The sequence below is a fragment of the Rattus norvegicus genome, chromosome 4, assembly GCF_021556685.1.
Source record: "Rattus norvegicus strain SHRSP/BbbUtx chromosome 4, alternate assembly SHRSP_T2T, whole genome shotgun sequence".
In the NCBI taxonomy this organism is placed as follows: domain Eukaryota; kingdom Metazoa; phylum Chordata; class Mammalia; order Rodentia; family Muridae; genus Rattus; species Rattus norvegicus.
The window spans coordinates 51,126,124-51,141,946 of NC_141537.1; the positions used below are offsets into that span (position 1 = coordinate 51,126,124).

At 40.6% G+C, this 15,823-nt stretch overlaps 1 protein-coding gene across 11 annotated transcripts in view; it reads right to left on the reverse strand.

Annotated features, from left to right (window-relative positions):
- Window positions 1-1,185: 1,185 nt before the first annotated feature.
- The window catches only part of Tspan12 (tetraspanin 12), a 78,787-nt gene continuing 64,149 nt past the window's right edge, over window positions 1,186-15,823 (reverse strand). For 4 of the 11 annotated variants that reach the window (NM_001015026.1, XM_087657993.1, XM_087657988.1 and 1 more), the window contains 1 exon segment: window positions 1,186-2,707. In NM_001015026.1, the coding sequence (NP_001015026.1) occupies window positions 2,402-2,707 (306 nt within the window). In that variant the 3' untranslated portion in view covers window positions 1,186-2,401. 11 annotated transcript variants of the gene reach the window in all.

Here is a 15,823-nt window from a genome sequence, read left to right on the forward strand (position 1 = left end):
GGCCCTTGACCATTAGCCAGGAGGACTTGAAATATAACTAACGCCCCGTGTGTGTGTGTGTGTGTGTGTGTGTGTGTGTGTGTGTTGTGTGTGTATTATGTGGTGTGTGTTATATGTGTGTTGTGTGTGTACTATGTGGTGTGTGTTATATGTGTGTTGTGTGTGTATTATGTGTTGTGTGTGTGTTATATGTGTGGTGTGTGTGTGTTATATGTGTGGTGTGTGTGTGTGGTGTATGTGTGGTGTGTGTGTGTGTGGTGTGTGGTGTGTGTGTGTGGTGTGTGGTGTGTGTGTTATGTGGTGTGTGTGTGTGTGTTATATGTGTGTGGGTATTATGTGGTGTGTATATATGTTATGTGTGGTGTGTGGGGGGGTGTCTTTTGTCCCTCACCCAAGAGCTGACCTAAGGCTCTGACTTTTCAGTCCTCTTCTTTCTGTAGCTGGATGGTGAGTAAGAACTCTGTCAAGTGCTAAACTGTACAGTGCTACTGCCATGTTGACACGTGGGAGCCTGTAAAGAAGTGAAAGAGTGGGGCCCATCCTGGGGACAGTTGATGCCTGCTATGGCAGAGGACGTAGAGAAAGAGGCAGATACCAGACAAACACTGGAATTTCTTTAACTGGAAAGAATGATCCTCTGTGGCTGGTTCTAGGACCCTCACTACACAACTTGCTCATGGTACTGCCTCTAGAGCTCTGAGGCCTCATCCCATCTAGAAACATAAGAAAGCTCCAGAAAGGCTCAAAGCATGGGGCTTGAAATGTGTTGTCTGTCTGCAGTGCCTTCTGTGGCTGGGGCCTGACGCTGTGATCTCACACAAAGCCACCCTCACCCAGACACAGTGCTCTTCTGATTTTCCTTCAGGTGACTGAGTAAGGGTGTCCTCAGTGGTCTACTTCAACTCGAACCCAGTACTTTACTCCACGCATCCATGAAGACAATGGTGGTGTAACGGAGGACATGTTTGTGCATCTTGACAAACATGTCTTGGGACTGGGAGCTGCCCCATTTCCAAACATGGAGGCCTCCCTCCCTCCCCCCCATGCCTGCTCTTCTCATGTATATCCTGTCCCTTGCTAGTCTCTTCACTGACAAAAGTGATTGTCGTGCTCAAAAGTGGGCGCCCTTTCCAGAGGTCCACAGTGAGACCTTGTCTTGAAAGTAAAGAGAGGCACAAACCATCATGATCTAGAAAATATTTATTGACACCTGTATTAATTTTCTTTCCATAATTCAAGAAATGAACAGAACACACAAGATACAGTAAAATGCACTTTTCCCGTTTCAAATAAATATCTTCTACTCTTGTAAAAAAAAATTAATATTCTGTATAATTTGCTACAGTATATGGATGAAATAAAGCAAGGCTTCTCTCTAGTTAGACTACCCCTTATTTTAGAGATTCCCATGATTATCTCTGCACAGAATGTTCCTCCTCTGTAAAATCACATTGACTTCAAGTTGTCGCTTCTTGTTTGCAAAAGAAAAACGTAAGCTCTTTGACAAGGCGTAGATTGGGGTGAAAAAAAAGCCAACTGAACTTTGGCTGAATCAACTGTGTGTAAATTCTGTAGTTAATACCTCCTGCAGCCAGAGTTACAATGATTCTTACGTATCACACTGGTAATTTCCAAAATTAATGGTTAACAACTTAAATTAACAGTGATGGGTAACAATACAGAAGCAAGACGGCATTTAAACGCTCTGTGGTTGGGAGAGAAAAAAAGTAAGACAATTTTGTCATTTTCAAATATTGTTCTTCGTAACATTTATAAGAACTGAAATCTACTGAATTATACAGACATGGCACAGACTTATACACATATATATCCCTGATAAGTTTAAGACAGCGTGTTAGCTCTTACAAGTGTCATTAATAAGATTATTTTAGTAACCCACAAAAATCATATTTAGGTAGTTACCAACCTTGAAAGATTTTTATATATAATCAAATCATCGTCGAAGCAATACATCATCAGGTAATAAAGGTCTTTAGCACTAAATCCCTATGTTAGCAGTCAGTGGATAGTTTATAGCCTAACTAGAGGAGTTAGTTAACCTTCATAGCAGCATGAGTGCCCCCATGACAGTTCATTTCCATGAATGGATGCAGAAACGCTGGTCAAACTGTATCACCTCAAAACATAATTGTGCTCAGAAAGAAAAAGAAAGAAAGAAAGAAAACAAACACAGTTGTTATGAACTCTGGGTTCAGCATTTTAAAGGACGCTAGTTATTGTCTGTGTATTAATATGTGGAACCTTTGTTTTAAAGAGTGGATAAATTATAAGCTTAGACATTCCTTTTCAGAATATTAGTATGTCTAAAAATTTCTGAGATAGCTGTGTACCCCAAAACCCACTAGTCCCACAAGTTTGTGATTTCCTTCTTTGACATTCTTCATAATTCTTCCATCTCAAAGTGGGTATTGAAGCTGTTTGCCATTGATGTATGTTCAAAGATCCTTGAAAGGCTTGGTTTTAACAGTTCCACAGAGTGACAGGACAAGTGTTGTGACGCATCATTTTTTAGAGATAGCATTTGGTCTGTCCCAGGCTCCCTTCTATCATAATACAGAGCCCAGAGCAGAGTAATGGTGAGAATCATGGCTAGAATTTGTGTCACACCAATGGAGATCCCCAGAAACCTTAGTACTTGCAATTGTTTGGTTCCTCTCAAAAAGGAATACATTTTCTTCCCACAACCCTGTAAAACAAGAAAAGAAATAACACAATCAGTTTTAAATTGTCAAAAGTAATGATTTGAAAAAGAACAATCTGATCAGTTAGTTAAATTTAGGAATTTTAAGATACTGACCCTTAACCAAGATGTGGTGTGCACCTTGAAAATTTGTTCATTCTGTCCAACATCCTTCTTTTATTTTCCATACACAGGCACTGATATAAAACCCAGTGTCTAGAGCACAACTTATGAAATAGTTTGTAATGGTGACTGCTTTTCACTTGAGTAACAATATAACCTTGGGCATATAGGTTTATTTAATAGCTATGCCAATAAAATAGTTACTCATAATAGATCATAAAGAAATGCATTTTAGAACAGTTCTTTGAGACTAGAGAGGTATCTTGACTATTAAGAGCACTTGTTTCACAATTAGGACCAGCGTTCGATCCAAGCACCCACAAAACAATCTAGGTGTCTTGTGCATGCCTGTAACTCCAAGTTCAAGGCAGTGGAGACAGGAGGATTGATGGGATTGCTTGGTGTCCAACTGGCTCCAGGCTCAGAGAGAGATGCTGTCTAAACGACTAGGCAGGGGGTGATAGAGGAGGGCACCAGACACACCTGCTCTTCTGGTTTTAAACTTGAGTGAAGGCACACACTCATGAGGATACAAATACAGATACAGACAGACACATACAAATATTTTAAAATTTTAGTATGAATATAAATTTACCATTTATGAAAGGCCAAGGCAATTTGCATAATAATAAAAGGGGTGTGCTTGCAGCTTTCTACATAAAAATTTGAGTCTGGGTTCAATACTTCAGATTGCAATGTTTGATTCTACACCACTCGTTTCAAACTTGATCAGTATTTTCATTTTATAACCTTAAAGCCAATGATGCTGTTTTGAATAAAATACACAGTGGCCAGGATTATGTTTAGGTCCAGTTGAGAGACTGTTAGAAATGCTATTCTAATCCCAAGTCAGCATTCAGGTAATAATTTTTAATAAGCTAAAAAAAATCAGTAACTAAAATATCAATTCTAAAGACCAAATTCTTACACAGTACATGCATTTTAAAACAGTTCTTTGAGACTAGAGAGGTATCTTGGCTATTAAGAGCACTTGCTTCCCAATTAGGACCAGAGTTCTATCCAAGCACCCACAAAACAATCCAGGTGTCGTATGCATGCCTCTAACTACAAGTTCAAGGCAGTGGAGACAGGAGGATTGAATATACTTTTAGTATAATTTTTACATGGTATGGAATGATGATAGAAAAATAGTATTTTTTTCACAGTTAAAATTTTGTTTCAACTGGGGGATGTGGCAGTGCCCTCCTTTAATCTCAGCACTCAAGAGGCAGAAGTATATGAATGTCTATGTGTTCAAGGTCAGCCTGGTCTACAAAGCTAGATCTGGGACAGTCATGGAGAAGACCTATCTTAAAAAATGGAAACAAGGTTTCCATAAACGCACACAATTCCATTTATGTAGCTAAAAACACAGTGATTTGTAGGGTCTGATAATCGCATATCTGAGCTGACCCGTGTCAGACAGAGTTTTGGCTCTGTATGGTGTGAACAAACACAAGTGCGGTGCAAACACACAAGTGTGCACTGAACCACAGATACAGTGAATCCTGAGAAGTGACACGGACAAACCCTGCCAGAAATACCTAGGATCCATTACAGGTTTGACTTCAAACTAAAGTTGGATTGTGGCACATTTAGAGACCTTTCACAATTGCCAAATTTTTCATAACACTGTGTGGGATCGTGCACCACAGTTTAAGAAACTAAGATCTAAAGAAAGTTGGCAGACGATTTTTGGTATATGTGTAGAGGGCTAAATAGAGAGTATTTTTGGCTTGGCGGCCTATACCATCTAGATTGCAGCTTCACATTTCCTCCAGTGTGATACAAAAACAGACACTGACAATAGCTAATGAGTGACGTTGGCTGTTGTTATGCAGTTCCATGCACAGAAATGCTTCAGGCCACATTTAGCTCAAGGCTGTAGTCTGCTGACTAGCAGACTAGATTGATGCAGATAATTTATTATCATTCTTATTGATTTTTATATTGTTCTTGTTGTTTGTGGCAGCGCTGAGTTGTAGCAATGTCCCACTTGGTCAGAGGCTTTCCCCCTCCCCCCAAATCCAAAACATCTCCTCAGGCTGCTTCTAAACATGCTGATGCAAGGGACAGACCTGTACCCATCACACCTCTCAATACTGAACAAGGAGAGTATTGACAGGGCACTAACTGCCATGCTGTGGCATCTATCCTACCTGAAGGATCCAAAACATATATTATGTTCCCATGTAGGTCATGGATACTTGAGAAAAAAATTAGCAAGCTCATTGTCAGTGACAAGTTGTATGAAAGAATCTAATGGAAACCTACAACTTGTAAGAGAAGAAAATTCTAATGGAAAAATAAGGAAAATAGAAGCACAAAGAGAAGAACTGTGCCCTATAGCTATGGAGACAGGTATTTTAGAAAGCAACTGAGAATTATATTGATTTAGGAAGATAACAATCATAGGTTATCTATTGTCCATGACCTCGATTGCTCTTATGGCTCACCAAAGATTCTTTTTGCAGCAGGAAAAAGAAAAAAACAAAAAACAAACAAACAAACAAACAACCAAAAAACCCAGAAATCCACAACTGGTCAAAATGCAGGTAAAAATGGACTGTAGAGTACGCATCCCCTACTGATGCAGTTATAACACAAGCCCACAAGCCCTGCTCCTAAGGCTCGCAAAGCGTCCCAGAAGCAGAGCAGGAAGATTTTAAGATTCAGAGGAACAGTACGTCTGTTACAAGATAATGTTATCTATATATTACAGAGAGCTGCACCTATGACGCTGCCACAGTATAGTGCCTAAAAACACTGCCATAATGACAGCACCCGTTGACGTCCCAACCTGCATGGGAGAATCTCACAAAGCCCTACTCTTAAATGAAGAGCTACAGCAAATTAACTGCTTTCAGGAGAGAGAAAATCAGTCTGCTCCAGGGACAGGCTCTAACGGGTTCTCCAACCCCAAGTGGTGAGCCCTAAACAAATGTGCATATGGGTAATACTCTATGGAACTATTGTGTTGTATCTACACGTGCATATTGTTATATAGCAATAATAACTAAAGAAGGAGCCATGATGTTTGGAGGAAGTTGAGAGAGGGGAACGGAAAGAGCTGAAGGTGTGGGAGTGTGTGGTGGAAGTGACATAAACACAGTACTCAGGCATGAATAAAGTAGAAGTAGGAAAAATCATGACAAAGAAGAATGGAGTAAAGAAACAGAGAAAAAAAGGTACTGTGACTAAGAACTGCACTGTCAACTTCTGGCGAAACCACTGTGTCGCTGTACTGCCTTGAGGAACCTGTGTCCACAGTGAGCACACACTTTAGAAATAATCTTCTCTGATACAGTAACTTAATTTAAATTAAGGTGACTGAGAGATTATTTTATAATGTACTTGGAAGTACTTTTGGAGTCCAGTAAAAGTGACTTAGTGTTTATATCCTCTAAGGATAGCCACTGGAATAAAAAGAAATTCATGAATATTTAAATTACTGCCTCTTGTCTTCTTTGCCAGAGCCCACAAAGAATTCATACGTCAATGAAGACTAGACATGGAATCAGTGATCATTTCATATATCTTATTAGAAGGAAGGAAGTTCTTCCATTTCCAAAAAAAAATACTGGTTGGCAGTTTTACTTCAGTAATATGTCACTTCAAAACTATAAGAAATCTTTCCTGGTAATAAAAATTTAAAAGGAAAAAAAAGAGCAAAGGGTTGTCAGTCACCAAAAGTATATGTAAAGTGCTTAACTAACCAGACCCCCACCCCAGACTAAACCACCAACCAAAGAGTACACATGGAGAGACCCATGGCTCCAGCTGCATATGTAACAGAGGATGGCCTTGTCAGGCATCAATAGGAGGAGAAACTCTTGGACCTGTGAAGATTTGATGCCCCAGTGTAGGGCAATGTCAGGGCGGGAAGGCGTTAGGGAGTGATTGGGTGGTGGGGGAGCACCCTCATAGAGGCAGGGGAAGGGGGAATGGGATAGGGAGTTTATGAAGGGGAAACTGGGAAAGTGGATAACATTCGAAATGTAAATAAAGATATCCAATAAAAGAAAAGAAAAGAGGCTCCTCCACGTCCTAAAAAAATACACACACTGACATGTACAAATAATCTGCAGAAAACCAAAGCACAAATCACCAAGACAGTTTTACAAAGTTCCACGAGCTCTGAAACCATTCCACGCATGTATTTATCAGAGTCCCGTTCATCTTTAAAATGCTCACGTGTAACGCGGTACCGTGCAGTATAGGTGCTAAGGTCATGAACCAGACCCAACGCTCTGATCCTGAAACAGATGGCCAGTGTCACTCGTTCGGGACATTGGGAGGCCTCGTGAATGCTCAGGATTGTGTCTAGAACACTACTAGAGCAAAGGTGTGCAAAATCTAATCTGGATGTCAGCCCGTAGTCTAGAAAGCTGGAATCTACATGGAGATGGAAAAATTGAGGGCCAGCAGATAGAAGTGGAGTTGCAATACTTTGTAAGATTATGAAAAATCCCCAGAGTAGAGCGTTATGTCACCAACATATAACTGATATTTTAACCTTGCCTATGAGAGTCAAAGTGGCCATTTGTGTTTTTTTTTAGGAAAGTGAAATGAGTATCCAAAATGCCTGCTTGCTATTGAGTGGTTAAACCACTAGCCTTCTGACAGAGTAGACCAATAGTTTGTATAATTTAGAAATAGTTACTTTTTAATAATTACATGTAAAGCCTTTAGTTTTAGACATGTAGAATGCTAATGTAGATAGACACCTTTTTAAACCTTATTGCTGAAACATACGTATCGGTTTCTCGGGATATGAACACAATACAGCCCTGGGTGGTGTCAGGTTGACGATGGCTGCCTCTGCAGTATTGAGGTACAAATAGGAGTCATTAACACATATGGAAAATTAGTATGGGCATTCTAATATTTGGTTAATGATAAATTTTAGAATGAGGGGTGAACCACTCAGGGATCCACATTTTCAATTAAATGAGAAAAGTAAGTTAAAAAGCTCTATTGTGTAACACAGTGACTACAGTTAATAATGCGTTTAAAAAGCAAAGCGTGCGGGAAATAGCCAGGCTGGTGGCTCAATCCTTTGAAAGGCAAATACATCAATTATTTCATTTTACCCTCTCAATAGTCCCTGGAACTTAAATTTATATATTTTCATCTTAGTACTAAGTCCTTCCCTGACAATAATTCATTTTAAGCAGACAGCTCATGGGAGAGGTAATGTTTCTTTTTCAAATATGTAAGTAAACCATACCCATAGCTGGTCAGGCACAATCTGTTTGGCTTCATATTTTGGCATTAGAAGCAGTCAATGTTGATATTTTTCAACATCGTATTTAGCTTTTAAAACGTACAGTAAATTGTCTTATCCGAGCAAGATGCACTAGGAATGAGATACATTAGTTAATAAAAATGTCCCAGAGTGAAGGGGCTCTTAGAAGTCAGTAGGACAACTTTCCATCTCTTCTAAAACTTGGAGAAAATCGAGTGACAGTAGCAAAGTGTGCCCAGTAAGACTTTTGAGAGGCGTCTTCCACGTAAGCAATGGCAGTATAGCAGAACTGGTCAGAAGCAGCGTTTTCAGACCTCTGGGAATTAGCCAAAGACTTAAAGCGATCCAAGTAGTGTTTATTCCATAAGGCGGCTGGGTCTCAAGAAGAGCAGCAGTGGGGGATAAAGAAGACAGCCGCTACTTGGTGAATATGACAAGTCCATGGGATATCCGAGGCTAAGATCAGACAGAAAAGTCCTCAAGAAGGGAGGGAGCCCCCTTCTTGCCAGTCCTTTGTCTGCCTTGGTATGCATCCAAACCTATTTTGAATATCTGTAGCTAATTAGGAAATTAATATAAATTATATATTAATATATAAATATATGAATATGACACAAACTGATAAACCCATGCGAAAATCCCCATATGGTTATGCAAATCTTTGAAAATGCAAATTAAAGGTATATAAAACTAAAAAAAAAAAAAGGATAGAAGGCTGTGTGCTATTTAGATTTGGATATGCACTGTCCAATCTCTCTTCTTAGCTCTGCACAAGTCCTGAAACCCTGTCAACGCCCACGGTGGATGCCGGGCACAGAAGAGCAGAATGGAGTTGGTGCCCTAAAATCCTAATTCCTAGCAGAAATTGCTGTTATTTGTCGGCTCCACTGGCTGTCTAGAACTCCAGGCTGTTTTATGTGACTTTAGAGTTCACCCAGTGTAGTAGCTTTGCCCCTGGAAATGTCCACCGAAGACCCCTCAGAACATCTGTTGATCACAGTGGCAACCTGAGGTGTGCATTGGTAGTTGCACCCTTTTGAGCCAAACCAATGCCTAAGAGACCTTGTAGTTAAGGAAGACTGTGCTCTGTCTGTCTATGAGATCTGAGAAAGTTACACACACGCCCAAGGTTATGCATGAACTTGGTAAAGACCTGAGAAGGCCCTGCACTCTCACTTCTGAATAGAGTTAAGATTCTTTGACAAAAGGCTAGGAGACTTACTGGATCCAATCACCTCAGGAAATCTCTGTTCATTCACTAACTGATTCTACCCCAAAGTACCTTAACAGGAACTTCAAAAGCCATTCATAACAAAAATAACACAGACGTTATGAAATTAGCGTAGAGAATTTAATGGGTTAACAAGCAACCACAAGAAACTTTCACAGCACAGGGTGAAGAGTTCTTATTAAAATTCCCAACTGTAAGGAAGGAAAGGCAGGAAGAAAAAAGGGTACAAGGAAAGATAGGAGGAATGAAAGTAGGAAGGAAGGGGGGAAGTAGAAAGATAGGGAAGAAGGGAGGGAGGAACCAAGAGGAAGGGATGGGGGAAGAAAAAATTCCATGCCATGCAAAGAAAGAAGAAAGGCTCACATGTATAATATAAAAATGTTTTAAAACATTGGTTCTCAACCTTCCTAATGCTGTGACCTATTAATACAGTTGGCCATGTTGGGGTAACCCCTCATCCATAAGATTATTTTCACTGCTACTTCAAACATGTAATTTTGGTATGGTTAGAATTGTAATGTAAATGTCTGTTTTCTGGTGGTCTTAGGCTAGCCCTGTGAAAGGGACATTTGACCTCTCAAAATGGTCACAACCTACAGATTTCAAAGGAACCTTGAAGTTGAAATTCTAATAAGATTTCCCATCTCACTGGTAAGTCTTATCAACACTACCCCTTCTCTTTCTAACAGGGTCTCCTATAACCCAGACTGGCCTCAAACTAATTCACTATGTTGTTGAGAATGGCCATGAACTTCAACCCTTCCTCCTCTACTTTTTTTTTTTTCCGGAGCTGGGGACCGAACTCAGGGCCTTAGGCTTGCTAGGCAAGCACTCTACCACTGAGCTAAATCCCCAACACCCCTCCTCTACTTCCTGATTGCAGAGAGTACAGCTGTGTACCACCACTCCTGGTTTATTTGATGCTAGGAACCTTATCCAAGGATTCCTGAATGCTACAACTGAGCTAAGTACCCCACACAGCTAGCTCTCACCAGGCACGTCTGTGCCGGAAGTGCCTTTCTAACAGGATGCACTCGTTCTCTTTCTGTGCTCAGCCTATTTCTTCCCACACAACAGGGTCACCTCTGCCTCACTTTAGCCCTCCATGCCATCTATTATCCAGTCCCAATATACCCAGTTCTTCTTAGCTTTTCAAAGGTATATACCTAGCCCCTAATGATCTTTTCTGGGGGGAGTCTTGTTTCAAGACAGACTTTCACTGTGTAGCCCTGGCTCTCCTGGAACTCACTCTGTAAACTCGAACTTACAGAGATCTGCCTACCTCTACCTCTCCGGTGCTGGGATTAAAGGCGTGTGCCACCACCACCTGGCCGCTAATGATCTTTTTCCAAATTGTGCTAAGTTTGTCAACATGACGCTGAAAATGATAAAAAGAAAAAAAAAAGAAAAACTTAATTAAAAAATGTAGGAGAATTTTAAGAAAACCAAGGCTGTTGTAAATGAGTTTGGATTGGTGTGAAAAGCAAGCTCTTTGGTTCATCCAGAATATCAAACATGGGATTGTATTAATGTACCACCAGACTAGGTGTGGACTCCTTCTACCAGGACATTTGGTCTCCACCTTGCGATGAGAACATGCAGTTGACTCGGAGAAGAGAGGCTAACGGAGTCCTCTGCCTTTCAGTCAATATGCCAAGCTTACTGCTTAATTTTTCTCTGCAAATTGGCACCCTTCAAATGATACAGAATTTATAGTCCTGAAGTTTGCCCCATGTGAAATTATATTTTATTTTCTTCTATCAAGGACCTCTTGGAGCCAGGCAGAGGTGGTGCATGCCTTTAATCTCAGAACTTGAAAGGCAGAGGCTGGTATAGTTTTGAGTTTAAGGCTAGCCTGTCTGCAGCATGAATTTCAGGAAAACCAGGGCTACATAGAGAAACCCTGAGTCAAATAAACGAAACAAAACAAAGAACCTACTGGAAGGTAGTAAATTATGCAAATGAAGTAAAATGAAGTGGCATTTGTTTACCAGCAAACCAGATCACCAAATCCTGCCACTGTACAATGTACTAACCTTGGTTCTAGGTATTATGTCCCACTAGGTATTTTCCCGATAGGTTTTGAAGACCACTATAAAAAGAAAAAAATCCACCTCTAAATTGGCAAAAGTAAAATCGAAAACATTTCCCTTGATAAATTATAAGCTGTACACGTACAATCCCATTTGGAAAGCAATACTTTGGAATTTTCCTCCCTTTGGGAAATTAGACCATTTCCTCTGCCAGCACGAGGATTATAGGGAGAAAGCGTGCCTCCTCCTCTTCAGGGATCTGTCAGGACGCTCACAGGCAGCAGGACACTCGACCACAGCAACTGGCAACCTTCATATCCAGCGAGCCTGCTGACTTTTACCTCTCCTTTCACCTTGACTTTTCAATTCTATTTATATGTCATTATTAATACGCTGCATCGTATATGCTGCATTAGATTCCTCATTTAATAAAAGGCACAAGGTAGGAGCATATAAATAAGCACAAATTTCTCTAAGGTGCGCACAATCTAACACATCTTTGTGACTCGGAACAATCTTGCACCATAATAAATATTAGGCTGAGTACCAGGGAAGCATTTCCATGAGTGCTTAAAGTCAGACTAACAGGTTGACTTTTCAAACCAACCTTCTTCCACATGGGGTCATTGTCTTCTCCTTTCTTTCTCTACATGCATCATGGAAATAGCTCCGGCATTCAGTTTTCAGTTGCATCAAACCTCCTGAAGAAATTAAATCGGAAAATAACCCTGCCCTTATTTCGAGCCACTGACATAAGTATAAATATGCTTTACACTTTTCCAGTGTAAAAGTGAATTGCGGGAAGTAGAAATACTAGGCCCAGACAAAACAATAAGGATATATGCTTGCATGGCCCATCGCTGTTCACAACAAGATCTGCAGCTAGGTGGTTGTGAACACCACAAACTTCCTAGACGGAAGTAAAGAGTCGAAATGGTAGAGATCAAAAATGTGTTTTATTTTTGTTCCATCACGGGAAAGAAGTGAATTCCATTCTTTTGCTTATTTGAAGATAAAATATTCATTGTTGATTTTGCTTGAATATAACATTTTCACTTTAAATAAAGCCACATGAGCCCTATGCTAATAATCTCGGATAATACCTTAATAATACCTTATTCAAAGGTATGAATAAGACTTCCCGGCTCATCTGCTTTCCTTGCTGCAATATTAAAATTCCTGTCAACTATTAGCCACAAACAACAACACCGCATTTATAAGAAAACGTGAGGCATGTGTCTGAAGGCACGTCAGGATGTCTCATTTCACTTGAGGAAATTATACACTTGAAATTATTCTCTGATCATCTCCAAAATGAGTTTCTAAAATTGGAAGAACACCCATGGCTTTTCAGTACTCAATATTCTCAAGCCACATCAGAAATCCAGGCAGTCCTTGGAAGGGTTATGAAGATAAAGTGAGATAAGATCGAGGTGCCGATAGATATATGCAGAACAGTATTGATATTTTTATAATTGATTTTTGATGGCGAATATGACTCTGGTTTGAAATGAGTGTGGTAATTATCGGGTACAAACGTATAATCTTCGGTTCTATTTCTTTTAAGAGTCCAAGAAATGAAAGATACAAGTTCGTGAGTTCATAGATGTTAAACAGGTTGGTCAAAAAATTCTTCACTAAGAATCTTAACCCCCAGCAGCGCCATAAGTGCTTCCTTCAAGGAAGACCTAGACAGCATGTCCTAAAAGAATACCTTCTCACCTCTAACGAGTTAAGTTTATCCAGGCACGGGAAACACTAATGCAGAAGTCATGTTAGTATTTTTGAACGCACGACAGGTCCTCATAGCTCACTGAATCTTCAGAATGTCCACAGGATGTAGGCAATGTTATCGGGTATAAAACACGATGCTTGGCTACACGGTTCGCAATCTGACTGAAACCGTACACACAGAGACTAGAGTCTAAAAACTCCACCAGCACACTCAGGGGAAGAGGTCCGTGCCTGGCTCACACGAGAGTTTATTTGTAGACCCCTCTAAGGTGATTTGTCCATCTGGGCTGTTCAACTGCTAGAAGAAGGGAAAGGAGAAATCAATCGCAGATTATCAAAATCCTTGACCTGAAAAAAAAACCACCTTCAGTTAGCACAAAAACGCATAGCCAGAGATGTAGACTTTTCTGTTAGTATAAGCAAAATGAAGGCCAACACAGCTAGTTAAAAACTTAATTGCAGTGCACTCGTGTTTCCATTTAATTCAATAAATTCCTTAATAAATTGCTGTTATTGGCATCATTAGCTACCACTGTGCACTGAAAATGTATGCTTATTACGTGCCAAGTAGCGGACGGAAGATTCCTGCTAATCTTCATGCTGCTGATCCTGTATCTAGCAGATAAGAAGTGTGAGACTTAGGATTGAAAAGTTTTAATAAACTCATCTTGCTCTCGACCATGTCTTTATCACTAGAGATATCTAAACCCTGGCTGCTGAACCAAGGACATTCAAGCTCAGTCACTCACAGCCTTACAACCTCAGGCCAAATCTGCTCATCTCTTCCTGGATGACTTTTTCACAAAATGCCGGTAATACTGAGAGAGTTGTCTTAGAGTTTTAATGAGCTGATACATTTAACCATTTAACAGTGTCAATCAGAATGCTGTGTAAGCAAGTATCCCATTGGGAAAAACTCAGTGTTTCTGTCAGCACTTGAACACCCTACTGGAAAGGTGACAGTCGGTTTTTAGACTAAATGAAAGCACACTGAAGAAACAAGGTCCCATGACTGTGATCTTCTCCTGTTTTCTTTTGTTGTTGTTTTCTTTTGTTGTTGTTTTGTTGCCCTCAAAGTAAGGTACAGATACTAAACCTCTGATCCTCTAAAGCAAGCTATAAAACCTAAGAATTCGATTTCTAAATGTAAATCCAATGCTTAGTGGTCTGCAATTAGGTTTCTAACTAGCAGTACTAGCCCTCACCTTGCTCGTTCTAACAGAAAACTCCGCTTGCTCTTCTTGCTCCGTGGTTTTGTGCTAACCGGAGACGGATTTTTCAGGTCAAGAATTTCGATAATCTGCAGTTTCTCCTTTTCCTGGCCACACTGAGCAGACAGAGACCGTGATGAAGAGACAACAGAAAGAATCTGAAACCGACTTGCCCGTCGTCTTCCCTCCCATCCGGTTGACCATCGGATAACCCTCTTGTCTGGACAATTTCTGCTTTACATGCGATCCATTAGATTTAAGGTAACAGTTTCCTCCGGGTATTTAGATTTTCATTTCCCCAGGTACCTTTCCGTGTAAATGGTCTCTTGACTAAGTGTTAAGTTGTCTTAAAGCAGGGTCAGCCATGATTCGTGCGGTGCATGAGGAACCGATATTGTACTTTGCCTCCCATAAAACTTCTGAGCATTGATTAAGGGACATCAAACCATAACACGCATACAGGCCTTTCTGGAATAGGATATACTCCCATGTTGAGACCTTTCCCTCTGCCTAGGGCCTTCAGAGAACGTTAAGAGTAACTCCGAGAGACAGGTACCTAAGATTACACCACCATTGGCCTCTGAGCCAACTTCAGCCTCGAGCTGACTGGCAGCCCGAACCAGCTGACTGGTCTAGGAAAGAAAAGTTAAACCCCTACCTCATCTAAGCTATTGTACCGTCTTCCTTTAGTTGGCACACACAAAACCCACACCTCTAGCAGAGTTCTGCCTCCTGGGTGTTTGTACCACCGTGCAATTTTTGACCACAGTCTTAAAGGTAGTGCTGGAACTAATAGAATCTAATCACCCCCAATCCTTCGGTATAGACTTCATATATCCAGGATCCAAATCAAAGTCAGGGTGCCTGCAGCTTCTCTGCCACACTCCACAGTCTACGCCTAAATTTTTTTCTTGATTTTTAAGCACCTTTTCCACACTTATTTCTTCCACCCTATTTTCAATGCCTTAGACTGAACCCAGGCCTTATAATCACGTGAATTGTCTAGCAGTCTCCTATCTAATTTTTCTACCTCAAGTCTGGATCCCCACCTTAATCCCCTGCCTCATCCCATTCTTTATAACACCAGCACTTGGTGATTTAAAAAACAAACAAACAAACAAACAAACAAACAAAACAGATCTAAGCTAATTGCTGTGGAACATACTTTTGCAAGCCAACATCCCATAAAGGCTTTTTATGACACCACATTCTGCAAGCAAACACTGCAGAGTCTCTATTCGTAAAGCAGAGGCGGAGAGCGGCCGTTCTGAACGGTGAATAAGGCACAGGAAGTTCGAGGTTGGAAGAACAATGCGTTTGTATTACCTGCCGCAAAACTACCAGAGCGGTTCCGAACCAGATTAGATCAAGCAAAACCTGAAGATAAAAGCTTGCTCCCAGCCCCCACCAGCCACAAACAACCCGAACTGGTCCTGCAGGGACTTTGATAAAACAGACAAGACCCAAGCCAGAGTCAACCTGACCCTGCTGACAGTTTAGAAGGAGATAATGAAGCCAGAAGGAAGGTGGGAGGGGAGATCT